This window comes from Corvus moneduloides, chromosome 9 (genome assembly GCF_009650955.1).
Source record: "Corvus moneduloides isolate bCorMon1 chromosome 9, bCorMon1.pri, whole genome shotgun sequence".
Classification (NCBI taxonomy): Eukaryota; Metazoa; Chordata; class Aves; order Passeriformes; family Corvidae; genus Corvus; species Corvus moneduloides.
Window position 1 is genome coordinate 1,395,522 of NC_045484.1, and position 20,897 is coordinate 1,416,418.

The 20,897-nt window shown below is 52.4% G+C and overlaps 2 protein-coding genes across 8 annotated transcripts in view; one reads left to right on the top strand and one right to left on the bottom strand.

Moving 5' to 3' along the window:
• The window catches only part of ASTN1 (astrotactin 1), a 65,953-nt gene extending 45,857 nt beyond the window's left edge, over positions 1–20,096 (top strand). For 2 of the 6 annotated variants that reach the window (XM_032117582.1, XM_032117583.1), the window contains exons 20-23: positions 187–322; positions 454–554; positions 1,028–1,211; positions 18,903–20,096. In XM_032117582.1, coding sequence (XP_031973473.1) covers positions 187–322; positions 454–554; positions 1,028–1,211; positions 18,903–19,212 — 731 coding nt within the window. In that variant the 3' untranslated portion in view covers positions 19,213–20,096. Of the gene's footprint in view, positions 1–186; positions 323–453; positions 555–1,027; positions 1,212–6,010; positions 6,980–8,394; positions 9,804–13,313; positions 15,810–18,902 lie in introns of those variants that run through there. The other 4 variants (XM_032117584.1, XM_032117585.1, XM_032117587.1 and 1 more) reach the window with 3 other exon arrangements.
• Positions 14,378–20,897, bottom strand: part of PAPPA2 (pappalysin 2) — an 89,953-nt gene continuing 83,433 nt past the window's right edge. For both annotated transcript variants that reach the window (XM_032117581.1, XM_032117580.1), the window contains exons 21-22: positions 16,413–16,511; positions 14,378–14,515 (exon numbers count right to left, since the gene is read on the bottom strand). In XM_032117581.1, the coding sequence (XP_031973472.1) occupies positions 14,441–14,515; positions 16,413–16,511 (174 nt within the window). In that variant the 3' untranslated portion in view covers positions 14,378–14,440. The remainder of the gene's footprint in view (positions 14,516–16,412; positions 16,512–20,897) is intronic.

Below are 20,897 nucleotides of genomic sequence, written 5' to 3' on the forward strand. Positions count from 1 at the left end.
GGCAGCTCCGTACCATGGGGGTGAACTCTGCTAGAAAAGCAATGGGTCCAGCTTTACCCCAACTTCATGCATTAGCCTTGGTCGCCCTTGGCACCAGGCAGCCTGTGTGGTAGCAGGCACAGGCTCTCCACAGCCCCAGGGACACCTGTGTCATCGCCAGTGGCACATCCTCCCCTCTCTCCCTAGAGACGGTGCTGAGCTTCGTGGATGACATCATCTCTGGTGCCAAGTCACCCTGTGCCATGCCAGCCCAAGTGCCTGACAGACTCTCCTCCACCATCTCCCTCATCATCCGCTGCTTGGAGCCCGACACCACCTACATGTGAGTGCCCTGTGCCACGCCTGTGGCAGCGCCGACACCCTGACCGTGGTCATCCTGCTTGATGCTGCCTTGATGTATTTCCGTGTGGTCTTGGGAGCCCAGAGCTTCGGTTTTTTTCCCTTCTCATCCAGGTTCACACTCTGGGGAGTCGACAACACAGGAAGACGTTCCAGGTCCAGTGATGTGACGGTCAAGACGCCCTGCCCTGTGGTAGATGATGTGAAAGCTCAAGGTGAGATGGAGGGAGCTGCTGGACTGTGGTGCTTGGGACCGACAGCAGGGAGTTCCCCCTTCCAGCACGGCCCCCACTGTCTCGTGTCCTGGCTGTAACATCTCCTGCACCCACAGTGGCCCAGGAGCTGCCACGTGGTGTGGAGGGCTGAGATGGGGGGCCTCAGGAGGCATACGTCCTCTCTGAAAACAAAAGTGAATAAATGGTGTTGCACTAACGCTACCCAATGGCACCACCCATTTCTTCTCTTAATTAGACCAAATTGTGGGAAGCTAACCTGGACTGAGTCCAGGGAAGGCCGTCTAGTCTGTTGCTCCTCCGTTGGGACCTTGTCCTGATACGATATAAATCATAACTCATTGGACAAATCTTGGTTCTGGTCTTGGTTTCCCTAGAAGTGAGCTTTAGCCCTGGTGGGCTTTATTCATGCCTTTCCTTGCACCCCCCTGAACACCCCCTGTCCTTCTGCCCAGAAATAGCAGACAAGATCTACAACCTCTTCAACGGCTACACGAGTGGCAAGGAGCAGCAGACAGCCTACAACACTCTGCTGGACCTGGGCTCCCCCAGCCTCCACCGAGTCCTTTACCACTACAACCAGCACTACGAGAGCTTTGGGGAGTTCACCTGGCGTTGTGAAGATGAGCTGGGGCCCAGGTAGGCTTGGGAGCTGAGCTGGCTAGGCAGGCAGGCCTGCCCATCAGCAAGCTTGTCCCTCACGGATATTGGCCGCCAGGAAGGCATCTCTTTAGCAAGTCTCATGATATGATGATGGGTGATAGAGTGTCACAGTGGGGTTTCTGTTTTGCTGGATGCTGTGCACGTGCAAGGAGCATTAACATGGTACAAGGTGGAAAGTGGCTGACCGTTGTCAACCCAGCGCCCTTGTCCATCCCCTCAGCCCCACACTGTCCCTAGAGTGTGGCCAAGTATGCTCGTGCTGTGCAGAGTGGCAAAGGGATGGGATTCTCTTTTTCCCTTGGTAGCTGATGCCGCAGGCAAAAAGGCAGAAGGTCTTGGGAAAATAATGCCCCTTTGAGGAGTGGAGATCGGATTCTGCCTTCTGCCTTTTCCTGGGCTTTGGCTTGAGTTGAATGCACCTCTGTGTGCTGAGCTCTGTCAACTTGTGGTCCCCAGCAGGCAGAGGACTGACTTTAGGTCTGAATTGTGTATTTCCTCGCTTTTGGTCCACATCTGTGGTTGTGTGGGGGTGACACGAGTGTTTTTGGTGCCCAGGCAGTGCTGAGCTGCCACAGCAGGTTTTGGAGGAGCTTGTCCTGAGCTCTTCCTGTCTGAAATAGTCCCTTTGTGCCTTCATGGGCACCATATCTTCTCCTCAGGCTTCTCCAGGTCACTGAAGCCCCTCCAGCTGCCTGAGAATGTCCCAGGCTTGTAGAGATAGCCAGATGTTCCCTTCTCCCCGTGTCCTTCAGCATCTGCTTTGGTCTGCGTGTTTTCCCAGTAACGCAGATGATTCCAGTCAGTTTAGCAAGCTGGGCTGAGAGGTTGCGTGGGCTGCAGTGGTGTTTCATAGCATCTGGCCTCCAAAGAACCAGAGCTGTGACCTCATCTGGAAATCAGGGTTACTTTCAAATGTACGTCAACAGGAGCTCCTACGTGTGAAATTCATGGCCTCCACCTTACACCATGGCCTCCCATACCTCCTCTTGCTGGTCTCACCACCGCCTGTCTTCCAGCCCTGCTTCTCCAGGTGATCACTCGTGTGTTTCTAGCAGAGGACAGGAGATTCTCTGTACATTCTCTGTCCTCCAAACCTCTGCTAGTCAGTCAGAGACACTCAGCAAATAGGTTGTGCCTGTCTTGCACTTAGTGCCTTGGACTTGTCTCCTGGTCATGCCCAGGTCCTTCACGCCCTGGAGCGAAGCTGGGGTCTCTTCTCTTTCCGCTTTTCCCATTTGTGTCCTAAGAAATGTGAGCTCTTTGAGGCACAACCTCCAAGCTCAGTAGCGACATCCCAGCACAGATGTCTGCCATTTCTAGGGCAGAGGCTCCCAGCAGCTCCTCTGCCCAGGGTTGCCTCATTCCCCTGACACCAAGTGGGATCAGCAGGCTTGGACTTACGTCTCACCTTTGTCTCGGTCCCAGCTGTGGGGATGCTGCTCTGTCTCCACTTCCAGATGTGAAATCCAGCCCCAGTTTGCACAGACCATCTGACATCTGTTGTGGTGATTTGCATGGGGAGTACATAAAATTCCTTACGTGGCAGACTGGAGTCGTCACAGAGCTGCTGCCATCACTGAGGCTGAAAGTTGCCACTGCTGTTCTCTGCCCCAGCGAGGAAGCCGAGGACCAGCCAGAACACGACCTGGAAGCTGCCTCCTCGAGCCCAGCGAGGCAGAGGTGCATTGGCACGGAGCAGCCAGAAATGCCACTGAATTGCCCAAATGATACCATTTGCTGCATGGATCTACGAGCCAGAGGGTTAACTGCACCCTCTGGAAATGCTGGAGCGCTTAGGATAGGATGACGCAAGTTGCTGATGAAGTGTTTGCAGCTCGCACTACTTGGAAAGAGGCATTTAGGCAGCTGCAGCGGGTTCTGGTGATGACAAATCTTGGAAAGCAGACCTCCTGTTTGATCGTCTGCGAGGGCGAAGCACCCAGACTGGTGGTGACAGGACAAATCACTTGCAGATGACATTATTTAGCCAGCAGACAGTGTTTGTTTGACTGTTACTGATGCTCCTTTGAAGTCCTGGATGTGGACCCACGCGACTGACTCTACCATGTCCCTCCTTCTCCACACATCCAGGCCTCCTCCTACTCTGCTCATTTGGGGTGCACTTGTCTCCCTTCTTGGCAGTGCTGGCTACTGGACTGAAGAAGCATAACTTGTCACGAGTGCACAGATAACTTGTCCGAGGCTACGAAAGCAAATCGCTCCCTCACGGTCCGAGAAGGGATGCAGAGAGTCCTGGTCTTTGCATAAGGAAAGGAAATGGAGAAAAAAGCAAGAAGTGGAAGCTGGATTTGGTGCAAAGCCTAGTGAAGTCTGGTGGTGCCTATGGGCTTTGAGCCAAAATCTGTGGGATGGTATTAGGTAGACATTCCCATGAGGGTACCTGTAATGCTGGAGGAGGAGAGGCACTCGTGGCACCTTGCTCAGGTGTCAGATGCAGAGACCAAGACAAGTGAGCGCTTGGCTATTTTCTCACGGCTGGCCAGCTTGGGTGGCTGTCTCCAGAGCCAGCACCATGCTAAGCACTCTCTGGCATGCCCTGGACATGAGCTCTGGGGTGGCAGATGTCATGTGGCTGCAGAACTGGACAACCTTTCAGTGGCTCCAGATTGGGCCCTTGGAGCTGCGGCCACATCCAAACCTTGAAAGGTTTGCTCTCCAGGAAAGCCAAGGTTGGCTCTGGCTGGACTTGGGGTAAATTAATTCCTCTCCAAGCAGCTCTGCCATGCTGTACCTGGCCTGGAGGGAGGTTTGGAGAGGCAGTGCATGTTCTTTCATGGTTGGTACACACGCCCGTGAGCTGTCAAACCAGCCCTCCCTGCTTATCCTAAGTAAGAATGTCCAGTAAGAATGGGATTTTTTCCTTCAGCATCATGATTTGTGACTGCTGCCTGTTCTGGGCTGAGCAGAGGCTGAGTTAAAGTTACCGAGGGGATGTATCTTCTCTTCCCTGAGTATTCTAACCCACCAACTGACCTTGTAGCTGGGTAGGAAACTTATCCCAGCTCATCACTTAAACTTTTGTCTGGGTTTCCAGGCACGTGAGATACCTTCAAGATGCTTCATTTGAATCCACTGCCTCCACAGTTGCCAGATTCCCTGGAGATCACCCAAAGTGCGAGACAAGTTTAAAATGAACACAATGTATTTTATCTGTACAAACTGATTCTCTCGATAAAAACATTAGAAGCATGATTTTAAGAGGAGAAATTTGCAAAGAAGAGAACACTGCTTAGGTCATGTTTGGCCATGATTCTCTGTGCTCTTCCAATGTCTCATCCAATACAAGAGACTGGTAATTTAGCGCTTTCTCACTACCAGGACAAGCCTGCACTGAGGCTGTGATGCTCTGGGTGTGCTGTATGTCTGTTGCGGAAGATGGATTCATCCTGGACTTCCTCTCCCTCTGCCACCTGACCATCTCTCAAGGCTTCCTTGGCTGGGTTGTGGCTTTTCACAGACTGCTGCTGCAGTGACTTGCCTTTCCTCATCTGGTTCTCCACAACTGGAAGCTGCAAAACGCACGTGCAAAGAACCAGGGAGCTCTGCCGCATCCTCCACTCCCTCAGAGCTTTTCGGATGTGTCTGATGTATGTCCCAGTGTATCCCTTCTGGTTTGCACAGTGTCCTGTAGGACAGGTTTCCTAAACTGTTGCTAAGCATTAAGAGTCGTGTGGCAGGAGTGTCATTCGCTGTACTGATGTCTTGTGGTATCGCATCCTATGCGGATCTCAATTTTTATCTCACCTTCAGCCTTCCACACAGACCCTCACGAGCCAGGCATGATGTTCTGATCTGGATTTTTTCTTTTCTTCAATCTCCCTCATCTTCTGGGGTGTCCTGGCGTGCTGGTCCCAGCACTGTGCATTTCTGGCGCTGGAGAAGTTGTGGATGCCCCATTCCTGGAAATGTTCAAGGCCAGGTTGGGGCATGGAGCAACCTGGTCAAGAGGAAAGTGTCCCTGCCATGGCACAGGGGAGTGGAACAAAATGATCTTTAAGGTCTCTTCCAACCAAACCATTTTGTGGTTCTGTGTCCTACACCAAGCCATGAGTGACCAGCATAGCTCCTGATTATGCAGCGCATACACTTACAGGAGAGGACACACATGGTGACACTGTTCTGGGCTGGCCATATATGTCACACCTGACACTCTTTAGCATTTATCCCCACTGCCCACAGTGCTATTGGCTCCCAGTTTCTCATCCTGTTACGTTTGGGGTCCAGTAGCTGCAACAGTGACAGGTGGTGCCACTTGAGCCCTTGGTGATGTCCACCCCAAGGAGGTGCTGGGGGTTTCACAGCTACACCTGTGACTGTCTCCTTAACAAACTCTCAGCAAACCTGGCCTTGTGTGGGTGACACATGGTGGAAGAAGAGGGGACAGGACAGGGAAGTGTGAGTCATAAGACCAGTGCAGCAGGCCCAGCACTGCCATGGTGACATGGGTATCTCTGCCCTGGGTAGGGGCTATTCTCACATAGATTTAGCTTGCAGTGCTGCCTTGGGGATGGTGTGTCCCCCCCAGCCCTGCCATCCCTTCTTGTCCTGGTAGCATCAGGCTCTGCTCAGTTGCTCTTGCATTATCTCTTCTCCCTCAAGGAGCTGCCATGGTGTCCTTAACTGTCTTTACTTTTCTCTCCTCATACATACCTCCTGCCCTTCCCGCCATCCTCTCCATGGTGTCTCCATCACCCCCGCCACCCCTCGCTGTCCATCGCCCCCCTGGCATCTCCCCTTGCCCGCCCTCGCTGCAGGAAGGCTGGCCTCATCCTCTCGCAGCTGGGGGACCTCAGCAGCTGGTGCAATGGCCTCCTGCAGGAGCCCAAGATCAGCCTCCAGCGCTCATCCCTCAAGTACCTCGCCTGTCGCTACAGCGAGATCAAGCCCTATGGGCTCGACTGGTCGGAGCTCAGCCGGGACCTCAGGAAGACGTGCGAGGAGCAGACGCTGAGTGTCCTTTACAATGACTATGGTGACAAGGACTACTGAGGGTTCTGGGCACCTGCTCTCAGGCTGGCCTTCCCATGGGCATTTCTGAGGGTTTTACACACGGACCCATGGAGGGGGAGGGTGTCACTGATGTTTCTGGAGGCAAGAATTTGGACTGGGGAGCAAAACTGGCTGCTCTGTGCAGGACTGATTCAGTATTAGTTTCTTCTTCAACTTGGCCAAAAGCCTTTCTAGTTAGAAGTCTTGTGGGACCCAGTTTTCTTGGTTTTGTTTTATTCATTTTGCCAAGAGGTTCCTCAGCATTGGTGGAGAAGGCAGGTTGGGAGGGCACAGCCCTCTTCTCCTGCCCCATCCCTGCCCTGGCTGTGGGAACTGTCCCCAAGGGTGGGGGACACCAGTCATGGGAGAAACACCGTGACACAGCCAGGATGGGAGAGCAGGTGATGCAGGCAAAATGGAGGCAGAGCATGCAGGTCAGGTTGAGATGCTTATGGTTGTGGCTGAGCTAATCAGCCACTGGATGGCCAACAGGGTTGGGATGGGGTTTGTTGCTCTTGTAAAGCATGAGGTCTGGGTGAGACCTGAGCGAGCAGCGGTGCCGTTGATGGGCAGAGCTGGCGTGCTGTCATCAGCTGGGGTGAAGAGACCCCATTGCATCGTGATGTCACCGCTGGGCATCGTGACCCCATCTCCTCAGGTTCTTCTGCCATGGTCAAAACTCACATGTGCTCCAAGATGCAGAGTCCTCCAGAACAAAAGCAGCTTGGCCTCAGGGAGCTTTCTTCTTGAGGGACCACACTCCTAGGAAGTCAACTTTAAAATCCTTCCTATTATTTTTTTTTTTACCCACCACAATAAAAACTTTGAAGCAACATCCAGCTGCTGCTGAGGAGAGCCCAGCAAGGGGAGCAGCAGCCTGATGGCACAGACAAGATGTTCTGCACCAGTGGCATAGCCCAGGCTCTGCGTGGTGAGGGGAGAGGGATGCAGGATACCCCAGTGCGTGGTGCAGGATGGCCCTGAAGGTTCTGGTCCCAGAGAGGGCATGGAGGACAGGCTTCTGGGGGTGTTTCTTGCCTGTGTTCAGGCTCACATCTGCCTCTTCCTCTGGTAACTTTTTTCTTTGAAGCCAGAGAGCTGGGGTTGTACTGGGACACTCGGTTTGGTTCAGAGCAAATGATTCTCCACATCCCTGTCACTGCAGATGGTGTTGGAGGCAGAAAGCAGGTTCCTTTTAGCTTCAGCTTCCTGCCTGGTTTGCAGAGGAGGCAGCTCTGGACTTGCCAGCTGTGCACCTTTGATCCGGACAAGACTGGAGCCCTACAGTGGGATTTTTACGATGCCTGTAGAGAGAAATTTCCTTTTCATTTTTTTCAGTCTTGGCAGGAACACTCTTCAGGCTGTCTCATATGATTTTCTGCTTCATTCCTCCTCCTACCTGCCAAGGACATGGCTTGAATATTTGCATGGTGCTGAGAGGGAGGCGGCTGTGGTCTGCACCCAGTCACTGCCAGCAGCGCTGCGTCCCTGTATTTTCTCAACAGCAGTTCAGTATCTTCCTGCAGGACCACACAGTGCTTTGCTCTTTCCTTCTCATGGGCAGACCTCTCTCCAGGGGCAGCTGGCCTGGACTGGGGAGCGGCTGGGAGCAGCCACCAGCAGTCAGTATGACCTGGGCATCCCCGTATCGTTGCTGTAATGAATGTGTCTAGCAGGGGTCATCAGACAAATGTCTGCTCTGTGCAAGAAGGAAGCCTCCTGGATCCTTTTGGCTTTTTCTCATGTGTTTGTCCTTACATTTTGATGTGCCTGATGCTGCCAAGTGCTTAGGGCTCAGAGCAAGACCAAGTGCCACCTCCATGCACAGGTATATGCAGGCAGGCGATCTGTACTGCGTCATCACTCCTTTTCCTTTCAGCCAGAGAGACTCTTGGCCAAGACAATTCTGTTTGTCCTTTTGCTTATCCCAGCAGATGCTGAGACAACTTTTAACTTCCAGCTGGGCAGCCATCCAGGCCTGGGCAAAGGGCACCTCTGCTCAACGCCTCGAAGGGATGCTTGAACGAAGGCTGCTCTGGCCCAGACGCCAGCTGGTTTCTCGCCAAGTAATACCATGTACATGGTCTTTATATGAAATGCAGACTGTTTTCCTTTGGGTAGCAGACTCCTCTCTTTTATTGCTTGCTAGGTGCAGCAGCAAGGATGGGAGCAGTGCCGTCTGCCAGCCACTCGCTGTGACGCTGCCAGGAAAACCCTGGACACCCCATGCATCCACACCTGCCTAGGTTACTTTTTCATCTGGCCCCAAGATTTACACTGAGGCTCTGCAGATATTTCTGTTCTGCTTCTGTGCTGACACTTCAAAGCCCTTGCATGGGCAACCGAAGCCCTGCAGCATCATCAGCCAGCTGGGCCAGACTCTGCTCCCTGGGCCCTGGCTTCCCCATGGGCTGGGATTTGGAGGGTGAGGGGAAAGCCACCCCTCCAAAGTCATTTGGCAGCACCCTTGCACAGCTGGATGGGGCTCAGCATCCTCGTCCCATGACGGACTGTGCAGGCTGCTGGCAGGGCTGTGCTCTGCCCGTTTGCCCGCCGTGGTGCCCCTGCAGCCGCCGTGCTGGCGGGGCCTGCCAGCGTGGCACGGCTGTGGGGCATTTTCACGGTGACCCTGGCTTTGTGAGGGCTTCCTTCTTGGTTTCCTCACTCTGGCTTTGCAAGTCAGAGCCTTGCCCAAGCCTGGATTTTCTTGCCCGAGTCTCTCAGCTACCACGCGAGTCCATCTCAGGCAGATGCCAGCAGCCACCATGGGGCACCAGACCGATGTGCCATGGGGGGCTGCGCCGTGGCTGAAGGCCTGGCCTTGGCAACAGGTGTTGTGTGGGGCTTGCCCATCCAAAACAGGTGTGCCCTGGCCTAGTGGAAGGTGTCCCTGCCCACGGCAGCAGGGTTGGAACGAGATGGTCCTTAGGGTTCCTTCCAACCTAAACCATTCTATGACTCTGTGATTCCCTGCAGAGCTGACCCCACCCGCATCTGCTGCAGGGTCCTACTGCTGGGCCTGCACAACATTTTCTGTCTTGGACTCCCAGTTCTTCCCAAGCTGCCAGCAACATGAAAACTGGACAAGAACTGTTTTCCAACCATTTCTGCAACCTCCTTCACCCCCTGCCCTTTCTTTTTGTTTTATTTGTGAATTAATGAGCAATCATTCACCTGAGATGAACCTCTGGGTCGTTAACTTTTCTTTGCTGCGTCCGTACCCCTGTAATAGCATTACTACCTTTTACTTGTCGTGGAGTTATTTAACATATAAAGACGGTTTGGTCCTTTTCTTTACAAAGATGGCTACAATTCATGTTCCTTGATGTTCTATTAAAACTCTAATGTGACGTTTTACTACTGTAGATTGAAAGTAGGGTGCTTTAGGGTGAGATAGCCATGTGGCAAGAAATACAAAACCCTTCTGGATTAATTAAAAAAAGAGAATAATAAAAAAAACCAAGGTTTTAAACAACAGCAACAAAATCATTGTAACACTATGTAAAACTCCAGATGATAATTTAACTGACTATTAAACGGAGCTGTTAGTAATCCCTGGCTCTGGCAAGCTGGAGTGTTTGTTTATAGTTTTGGTCCAGTTGATGTCATCTTTGGTCACAGATGAAACACTCCCAGCCTTTGAACTCGGCTGAGTCTTCACACAAGTTTAGCATTAGCCCATCTGCCTGCTGGGTTAGCCAAGTCCCAAACCACTCAGCACACACAGATGGAGCCATGTCCTGCGCCTCGCCTTGCCCACCTGCTGTGCCGGACCTGGGAAGGTAAAGATGTCTCCAGTCACCTTTGGGGGAAAAACCACACTTATTTACGCATCCTCGGCAAGGGTCTCTCAGCCCTTGATTTGCAAGCCTCCACAGAGGCTGGGAACTTGGAAGCAGCGTCCAAAAAAGCCTCTTTCAGCCGTTCTTTTAGTATAAAAGGGGGATGGAATGGTGCTGTCTGGTGGTCAGCCACCCCCAGAGCATGTCCTAGTCCATCTGGCAGACTTTTGAGAGAGGACTAGCAGCAACACGAGTGTTAACATCCCACAAAGAATGTGAAAAGCAGCGCCTGAACCGAGGTGAGGTCTGCCAAGGATGCCAGAAGCCACTCAGAGTGCTGTGTTGTGCCTAATGGCCAGGCCATCGGGACGTACAAGGGCTGGTCCCTTGGCCAAGCCCAGCGTGTGTTGCCACCTGCCCTGCCAGAAGGGTGGAAGACCAGGGAGAGTCCGGGGTTCCTGCAGGCAGACAGACAGGACACCTGGGAGGACACAGCGGGAATTTAGGGGCTGTAGCACACGAATCTGTAGGAAACCAGACTTCATCGAGTCTCATGGAACAACTTGACTTTTTTTTTTTTCTTTTCCCAGTGCTAAATTGCAGGAAAATAAGCTAAAAATACACCCCGATACTTTCCTTCTGCTATTTTCCATGCAGTTAACCACCAGCTCACTGCACAATAAGCTGTGGCTATGTAACGAGACGGAGGAGGAGGAAGAGGAGGAGGAGGAGGAGAGGGTCTGTCTGGCAGCAGCTTGTGCAGCTGCAAGCCTAAACTGCTGTGTAAGAAGATCTCAGCACAGCTGGCTCATCACAAAATCTCCTCAGGGCTCATCTGGCCTGCAATCCATGGGGGTTTGGAGAAAGCCACCCCAAAAAGGGTGAAGTGGACTGTAAGGGGCACGTCACCAGCACACTGGTAGGTTTTTAGGAAGGCTTTGGTGATATGTGTGTGTGTTGGAAGGGTTGGTGTTGGCCAGCAGGCCCTGTTCATCCCCAGAAAGCAGGGGGCAGCAGGGACCACTCCTTTTCAACAAATCTGGCTGCTCTCCAGAGTGCATGATCTGGGGAGCTTTGCCCTAGAGGGGACATTTGAGGTCACCAGGAGATGCTGTTCCTCCTCTGGGACTGAGTCCCTGTGCAAAGACCAGACACCAAGAAAAGACCGATGAGGGGCATCAGAGATGGCTGGAGGAAGAAGAGTGGGGTTTAAACACAGGGCAAGGGCTTTTTTGGGGTTTCTCAGCCCATAGGTACGAAGTTTACTGGTTGCTTAAAGAAACAAAGAAAAAAAATCCCCAAATCTTAAAGTAACTTTATTGTCCTGGGTTTTAACTTTCTTGCCAGGATACCACATGGTCCTCTGGCTCTAGTGTGAGCCACCTTCTGCTCCCCATGCCCAGGGAGGTGGGGCGTGAACACACACACACACACACACACACACACACACACACACACAGAGATTTCACTACATTTTAAGTGGATTAATCAGAAAAAGTGACCAGCCTTGACCCAGTTTGTAGCATAACCAGCAGAAGACCTTCTGCAAAAGTGTTCTTGCAGCTGGTGGCACAGCAAAAGCTTCCTGGGTGGCACTCACTGGAGGTGAGTGTCCCTACACACCCCAAAACCTGAAGGAAATCTCCAGCTGGGCTGTGACTGTTCTGGGAGAGTCCGTGGTTTGGGAAGAGCAGAATGTGTCAGACCGAAGGTGTTGGGACAGGCAAACCACCTCCCTGGCCCCCTTTTGGGTGAATCAAGCAGGCGAAAGAGATGGAGGATGAGAAGATTATTTATTTTTCATAGATTTTTATAAAAAATAATTATCAAATACAAAAAAATAAAAATAGCAGCAGCCTCCGTTGTGAATAAAACCCTAAAGGGGACAAAAACCGCTCAGTGTCGCTATAGAAGAACAATATTTCAGTACATAGAAGCTGTCTGGTCATGAGAAGCACAAATGTCTACCAGCCAAGCCAGCATTTCCCATCCCAACCCCCCAGTTCTCCTCTCCATGGGGCACAGTCCCTTCCCTGCACACACAGGCAAGCAGAGAAAAAAAAAACAATGGGATTTTCATGCCAAGAGGATAAAAATTTGGCATATAAACACATAGGCATGCTGACACCAGGCAGGGAAGGGTTTGTCATGGCAAGATGCTGGGACTTGAAATTCTGCTTCTGCATGTCACGCTCATCCCACGTCCCTGCTGTCCCCACCTGTGGGGGCTGCCAGGACCCCACTCCTGCTGTGTTGGCACCCCTGGGTCTCCCCTTTCCTGCACTGGTGGAGCAGGACAGGCTGCCCGAGCTGCACATCCTGGGGGTGTTGGGCCAGCTATTATTTGAATTTCCTTGGGTTGCTTGAGAGCTGTTTTTTTATTGAAAAGTGGGTATCTGACAAAATGTTGCTGCTCTCTGCCCAGCTGACGGTGAATTTTGGGGTGTCGTCACCTGTGCACGACGAGAACAGAAATGTCGGCGTCCCTACTGCAAGAGGGGATGGGGCTCATTGTCCCCCACCTCTCTTCAAATCCCTGCCTAGGCCAAGTAGATGGGGTCAGGAAAGGGTTTGGAGAAGGAAAAGGCATCTCCTGCCTGCATGCTGGCAGGATGTCCGAGCACCTCTGCCCCTACTCGGGTCCTCCAGTAAAACACAACCATAGGCAGTGCCCGACAGAACAGCATGGGCTAGAGCTAGTGGAAGCCAAACGATGCCTTGAAAATTCCTGGTCTCTCCACACCGTGTCACCCTCTCTCCACCACTCCTTCACCAGACAAACTCCGGCTTGAAGCCTGTATCCAACAGCACAGGCCATGCAGGCAGGACACAGCCAGGCAGCCTGGAGTCCTTTGGTCCCAGCCTGCAGCTCACCCGGGGACACTGCAGTGAGTTCCAACTCTGTGGTCCCTTCTCTGCTCTCCTCTCCTTTTTCTATCCCTTTTCTCTGCCTCTTTGCAGCACAAAACCATCCATGATACTCCCAGCTGGAGCCAGGCACCTTCCCTATTGCTGCCTTTATGCGGCTGGGTCCAAGCTGAGCTTCTGGGAATCAATTTTATGGGGGGCAGAGTTTCTTGCTGGGCTTCTTTGAGGCCAGAACTGAATCTGCAGATTTTCACTTACTGCCTACAGGAGCAGGAGCCTCTTGGAAGTCAGCAATTGTATGTCCAGTGTGAGGGGCTTGGACAGAGATAATAATACTACTTCTGCTAAGGAAAATCTCAGTGAGACATGATGCTCAAAGTCTCCTGACAGGTTTTTTTTGGTCCCTTTGGCATTACAGGGTCTAGTCTCCTCTGAGAGCTGCTGACAACACAACTCAGTTGGAGCTCAGACGTGGGGGGAAGAGAAGAAGGACTGCCTCAGCATCCTTCATTCAAGCATCACACAGCTACGTTGGTTTGGCCTCTACGTCCAGTTGGGTGTGCAGTGGCTGGGGGAGTGAGACAGGGAGGGAGCATGGTGAGTCTTTGCTCCTATTGACCATGCAGTGATCCCCATGGACACATAACCCTGCCCAGAGGGCTTTAAAATAATGTGTGATGGATGCCTGTGGTGCCCTTGGAATCTGCTGTGCTCACTGGGATGATTCAAGGGCACAGCAACATTTTTTCTCAACCCCAGATTCCTGATCCTGATCCACACCCTAAGCAGAACAAGGCAAAGCATTGGCAAATACCAAGGGCAAAACTTGGTCCCTGCAAGATGCCCAAATCACCTTGAGGTGGGAGCCTCCACGCCTGGGGAGCTCTCTTCTGGCATGGCCTGGATGTTTGGCTTCTCTCTCTGTCCTCCTTCCAGCTCCCTCTCAGCAAGGAAGGGGAAAATCCCTGCTCCTCCTGTGCTTTTCCCAACGGTTTGTACTTCACAGCAGCATGGGTGTGTGATAAAGGATATCCTTTCTCAGCTTCATCAAGAGCAAAGAAAATATAATATATATTTTTATATATATATTATATATATGTATATAGATATAATTAAGTTTAAATATTTGCAGAGAGATCACAACTACCTCGACCTTGCTAAAAGAAGCCTGTACAGCAGAGAGGGGTGAATAGTGACAAAATCCAGAGCAAAGACAGACACCCAGGAGCCGGACCAGGACAACCATCCATGGCAGCACCTGGGCTCTCGGCGTGGACCCTAGCCCAGCGTGTGGCTGAGGTGGCACCAGACCCCTGCCTGAGCCCCTCGCGTGGGTTCTGGAGGGAGCAGCGATGGGGAGGGGACCACGTGCTTGCCCTCCTGGGCTCCTTGGTGGCCTGGACTCGAGCCCTCCGTGTGCAGTCGCCATCCCCCTGCCCGGCTCTCCCTCACGCTCCTGCCCCTTGCCCCGCCATGCCCACGGCCCCGCCGCTGCCCCTTCGCTCCTGCGGCGCTGCCTGACCGAGAGAGGCCCCTCAGCTGCCGCTACTGGTTCTCCTCGGCCGCCGGGTCGCGGCACGTGCACTCGTCCTGGTCGCAGTCAGCAGCAAACGGGATCACCTGTGGGATAAAGGGAGAGCTCAGCCTCCGCCCCGAGACACCCCCGCACCCCCACAAGGCCTCTCCAGCCCCGCTGTGGACAAATGGACATTCTGGGCTGTGCCCAGTTGCTGGCATGGCCAGGCTCTGCGCTCGCTGGGGAATGGGCTCTGATACAACCTGTCTCCAGCTGAGTTTTGTTCTTAGCCTTTTCCTTTTTGTTAACGTGTTTCAAATTTTGTGGCCAAAGGTCAGGTTGAATCTTGTGCCCCCAATGTCAAGCCCTGGGAAGAAGTGTCCCCTGATGGGTGTAAGATGTTCGGACTAGGGCTGGCAGTGGTGAGGCACCTCTAGATTTAGGTTTGGTCCCTATTAGAAAACCCCCTTCATCCACGTCTGAACCTGTGGACCTGTGACTCTTCCAGCAAAGCATGAAGATAATGCAGCCTCGTCTTCTGCAGCTCTTGGAGAAGCTCAGCCAAGCTCCCAGCTGCAGAGCTGACCTCCACACTGCCCAACATGAGGGTGTATTGTCCTTGTGCATGGTGGATTAAGGAAAGCCAGGCAGGAGAGAGGCTCTGTGAGCAGGAACAGCCTTCCGTGGGGCAGGCAGTGGGTTCATTTCGGGCCACTCACAAGCTGGGCAGCTTTGAGACACCCCATGCAGGTAGGGAGGTTCATTGCACGTTACTTTCTCTATAACAACTGCATGTGACTGAGCAAGCCTGCGTCCCCTTAGCTGGTGGTAGCAGAGAAAGGAGGGAGGGCGTGCGCTGAGCATCTGACTCCTGGTTGACAGTGGCCTGGTGATGAGCCATGGGAGCTGAGAAAAGAGTTTCCTTCAGAGGTTTTATACACACCAGGCTCAGAGCCAGGAGTCTTTCTTACTGTGAAAACACATTTGATTTTTCACAGACTGGATCAGTGAAGGAAGGGCTGGAGTGCTTTGGGGATCTTGTGATGTTTAAACCCTGTATTTCTCCATCTGCCTTAACAGAGATGTGCTAGAGGCTTGTCGAGCAGCTGATCTGGGACCTGTGGGGGATGCAAGCTGGGTCTGGGTCTCCTGAGAGCCATGGGACTGAACCCCTCCACTTTCCGCTGTGAACCCAACCTTTATTTTGGCCATGCCTTGCTCCGAGATGTCATGATACTGTTGTGGGGATTTCACTCATCACTTGGGTGTAAAGCCTTTTCTTTCCTATCTCAAGTGGATCTTCCCAGGATTTTATTTTTTCTTTCCTCTGTGTATGTATGCGTGATGAAAGGAGAAATGATTTGAGCTCCACAACAAAGATGAGAAGATCCAAATTCACATATTTTCGCAGTGAGAAGTTATTTCATGCCCTGTGATTTGTTTTGCTGTTGGATATGATTAGGAAGAATGGGCTGTGAGTGCTGGATAGCGAGTTAGGTGGGAGGGAAGGTTGTGACGGGAGACAAAGAAGGGTCTGAGCAACCTGAATGCCAAGTTGCTCCCTCTACACTATTCTTCCTTCCTCAGAGAGGGGAGGAAACATCATTTGTAGCAGATGCCAGTGGACCATACCAAAAATCCCCTGAGACAGCTCAATTACACAACAAGGTGACTTCTGACTCACCATGTCTAGCACTATGTCCTGTGGAAGTCATTTCTTTGGGACTTGTTTCCCAAAATGAGAGGAAATCCCATGAACCTCAGGGGGAGCTGGGCTGAAGCTTCAATCACACTGGCCTGTGTCCAAACCCCACTCTTAATCAGTGCAACGATGTCCATCAGCTTCAGCTGGCTTTGGTTTAAAATCATGGGTTTGTTCTCCGTTCATGGGAGAATTACATTGCAGGCTCAGTTCCACAGCCAGGAAAGCCAAAGAACGTCGATAGCAGTCACCCCTGAATCCATAGATCCTGGCCAAGGCCCTGGGAGGTGCTCTCTTACCTTTCTGGAGGACAGTGTGGAGGAGCAGCAGTCCCCGCCGTCGTACTGGCAGTATGCCCGGTTGTTGATGGTATCACACCAGCCGTCTGCTTGGAAGGGCTAAGGCAGAGAGGAACAAAGCTTTGTGAAAGGTCATTCAAAAGCATAAGGTTGCCCCCAAAAGTACAGGTCCCAGGTCCTCAGCAAGGCCCCTGTGCCCACTTCCACCATACACAACCCCCTCTTCAAAGCCAAAGGGCACCAGATATCCCAGTTGGTCTGGATGGGAGTAGTGGGTGTTCCAAGGGCAGCAGCTAGAGGATCATGGAATCGTGTCAGAAATGTTAAATGGCACAAGCAGCCATTCAGAAAACCAGTTTTTTGTTGTTTTAGTTACATGAGTCATCTGATCAGAGAAGAGAAACGAGCAGCTGGGGCTGGGAAGCAGCCAGCGATGGCTGGAAAACTGTCCCGTGCACCGGCTGCGAGCAGGGCAGCACTTGCAAGGAGGGTCAGGAGCGGTCAGCAGCCAAGGTTTATTTATCACAGATACACACCAGCACCGCCAGGCAGCAGCTGAACGAGCTACAGCATGGAGAAGCCATTCGTTGATAGGGTGATTAGCAATTAAATGCTTCTTCCACTTCGGGCTCTCTGATGGTACTTGCTGGCCCAGCAACCATGGCCAACCTCCAGAAGGACGGTTTCTATCAGAATTGTGGAATCATGGAATGGTTTTGATTGGAAGGGGCTTTAAAGACCATCTCATTCCAACACCCCTGCCATGGGCAGGGACATCTTCCACTATACCAGGTGTCCTGTCCACTCTGGTCTTGAACATTTTCAGGGATGGGGTGGCCAAAACTTCTCTGGGCAGCCTGTGCCTGTGTCCCAACACCCTCAGAGTCAAAAATGTCTTCCTAATATCAAGTCTAAACCCACCCTCTTTCAGTTTAAAGCCACTACCCCTTATCCTATTGCTCAATGCCCTTGCCGAAAGTCCCTCCCCAGCTCTTGTGTAGCCCCTTTTAGTCCGGGAAGGTGCTTTAAGGTTTCCAGAGTCTTCTCCAGACTGAACAGGACTCTTGGTGGAAACCTGGCTATCCCGTTGTTCATGGAAACAGCTGACTAGTTTCATTGGATCTGGTTGGCCCCACACAACAACCAGACTCCCAAAAATGCCCAGACTCAGCCTTTGATGATGGACATTCACATGTAGCACCCTTAAACTGAATGACAGCCTGCTGAAAAACACCACTGCCCCACAACAGCCCTGCACCCCCTGTGCCAAAGCCAACATGTGGGCCTGGTGATAACGCCAGTAAATTCACATGAAGAAACCATGCCAAAACCAGAGAACCCATGTGGCTTTTTGTCCTTGTGACTCACAAGGAACAGAAATGGGCTCAACACAGGCTACTAACACTTTAGGCAGTAGCAGCAGGGATTATGGCAAACCACCAAGTCTGGTCTCTGCTATCAGTAGCACAGGCCACAGGCCAAATTCAGGCAGCCACAGAGAGATCACTTTAGCCTGGAAGACCTCGGAAGAGCAGTAGAAAGAGCACACCTTCCTGCAGCTGGGAAATTGAGGCACAGCCGAGTTAGGTAGCTCGCTCAAAAACAAAAAAGGATTTGACCCCAATCGTTGCTGTCACAAACCACATCCAGAGGAGACCAGGGTGCACTTTCTTCAAGGCAACAGTGTTAACACTCCTCTTCCACTAAAAAGCATCAGGTGGGTCTTAAATGATTGTGATCAAAGAAGGTTTCTTAGTCTCGAAGCAGCTTTGAGCACCGGGAGGGCCAGGGCAGGGATGTCGGGGTTGGCAGGTGCCAGGATGCAGTCAGGGGACTGGCCAGGGCCGCTGGCAGGGGAAGGCTCTTCTGGGTGTGATTTGCTTTTGCAGCCTTCCCCGCGGTGGAGTTTTTCCTTGAGCTTTGCTCCATATGTCATGAGTCACTGGCAAAACAACACCCGTCGCTTTGGTAGTTTCCATACAATTATGGGGAGGTTTGCCCATCCTGGCTGCACAGGTCTGAAACGATTTCCAGATCTTGCGTGCAAGGTGGGGGGAGGACAGAGGCAGGGACAGGATGGGGAAGGAGAGGCTCTCAGCCTCTCACTACACCTATCAGGGCTAACTGCCCCCTCCTCTCACCCAGCCAGAGCCCGTACCCCACCCTAAACAAATACAGGCTCCTATGGCAACACTTGTTGGGGAAACTTAACAACTCATGCTCCAAATTACATTGGAAAAACATATGAAGGGAAAATAAAAAATGACTAATTGGACTCGAGGCTCAGGAGAGCCAGGCACAGGGTTTGGGGATTTCTGTCCCCGCTCCTTGCCTAGTGTTTGGAGAACATGGTGACTCCTGTGCCTTTGCCTTACTGGGAACCTCCAGATGGTTTTGTCTTTGCAAGCAGAAAGAGCGAAGTAAAGTGCTGGTTACCCTCGAGGGCACAGGAGCCCTTGTCCTTGCATCGGTCTCATTTTGGCCTTGCAGGAATCATGGCAAGGGAGGACACAGGCGATGCAATGTGCCGAGGATAGGCGATATGAGGGAGCAGACCCTTACAGACTCTGCTCAGCCTGTGCTCGAGATGCGTGGCTCTACAGAAAGCAATGCCAGCGGTGGGAGAAGGCCACTCGCAAAACCACCTGACGATGTCGGAAGGTGCTGCCAAGAAAAAGGAAAACACCAATGCCCAGCTGTGCCACACAAAGGTGACGGATGTGATCCAGGGAAATGGTCAGCTGGGTCCCAACTGCCGGAACACGCACCCTGCAGCCTGGGGGGGTCGTGGGCTGGTTGAAATGTCTCTTATAAACAGGGAAAAAATGAATAAGGCAATTGCAGCAGCCGCTCTGCGCTGTGTTGAGTGGTGGGGAGCTGCTGGGCCAGGCGGCGTGCCACCGAGGCAGCCAGGGAGACGGGCTGTGTCAGCGGATCTCCCGCTCGCCCATCCATCTTCCTTGTTTGTTCAGACAGGAGCTGCAGCGGGGCGTGTGTCAGCACGTGGAGGTGCAGCATCTGGCGCTGCTGGGCCAGGGCCCTGTGCTGCCGGCACGAAAATAGTAACAGCAAATCAAGGGCTTGGCAATTTAAATAGGCTAAAAAAACAGAGGCTCTCAAAGCTGGGAGCAGGCACAGCTGAAAAGAGAAAAAATCAAAGGAGGGAAAAGAATGGAAGAGGGAAAAATATTGCAGGCAGAGGAAGGATGGGAGAAAGGGCTGGTTAGATCCCAGTGCATGCCAGCCAGAAGCATCTCCGAGTGCTCAGTGGGTCCATCTCTCAAGGATGCTGGGAGATGTCACGCAGGGTACAGTGCCTGTGCACAGTATTTTTCCACAGCCCTTGAAGAGTCCCCAGGCTGGCTCCATCCTCAGGGCTGCTGCCCTGCCATCAGTGAGGAAGAAAGGCTCCAGGCATTTTTCTTCAAATCCACCTCACACGTAGGTTGATTCAGTGTGAAAGAGCACAAAAAGGTGCAACAGGTGAGGGAAAGGTGGATCATGAAGGCTCAATCACAGATCCCATCAGTGTTGTACATATTTCAGTGTTACACTGCCGGTGCTTGGGAAACATTATTTTCCAGGAATGCAGGTTTTGCTCTGGTTGAGCACACCTGAAGGCCCAGCACCTTGCTTTTGGCCATCGCCCCTTCCAGATGCTTTGGAGGAAGGTGGAATAAAGAGAAGGAAAAAAAAAAAAAAAAAAAAAATCAGCATTCACCTGGCCAGCTGTGTAACTGAGGAGCTGAAAGACTCCCCTGATCTACCACTGAGGTGGAAAGTGCTTGTCGTTTCTATCTGCACACAGCCATTGAAAGGCCAAATCCCAGTTTCAGGGAGTCAAGTCCAGCCTTTAGAAGCAAAATGCTTTCTCCCAGACTGGTCCAGGGTGTTGTGACTGTGCTGATCCATCCAAGGAGGGTGCATAGTTTGCTTTCATGGAGCTTCTAAGTCAGCCTGGGTTTTGCTGTCCTTTCATTTTTCCCTTTGGGAATTGGTATTCTGAGCATCAAGCTGACACAGCCACGTGGCTGAGAAGGCGCAGGTGTCTTTGCCCTCCTCAGCTGTTGCCTTGAAAGCACCCCCAGAGAAACAGGGGAACCACCATTTGGGCAGGGACCAGCCCTGGAAAAGCTGCTGCTGCTGCTGCCGCCCTCGGACTCACGCCTCGTGCCTCAGCTTCGCCACCGGTAACTCTGCTCCTGAGATGGACGAGTCACTAGTGGTGGGAAGCTCAGTTGGAAACCCCATCCCTTTGGTGGCAGAGGGATGTCAGCCCAAACCAGGGTTCACAGAACCATGGGACACGAGCCTGCGTTGCCCCAGGGCTGCAGAGTGCTACAGCTCCAGGGGTCTGGAGCAAGAGAAGCCATGTCCCAGGTGAAGGTGCTGCCCGTGGCAGGGAGGGACAGGCGGGGTGTGTGGGGAAAGGAAAGCATGGAGGGGCTGCAGGAGCCCTCCGAGAGGCATAGGGGAGCTTCTCCC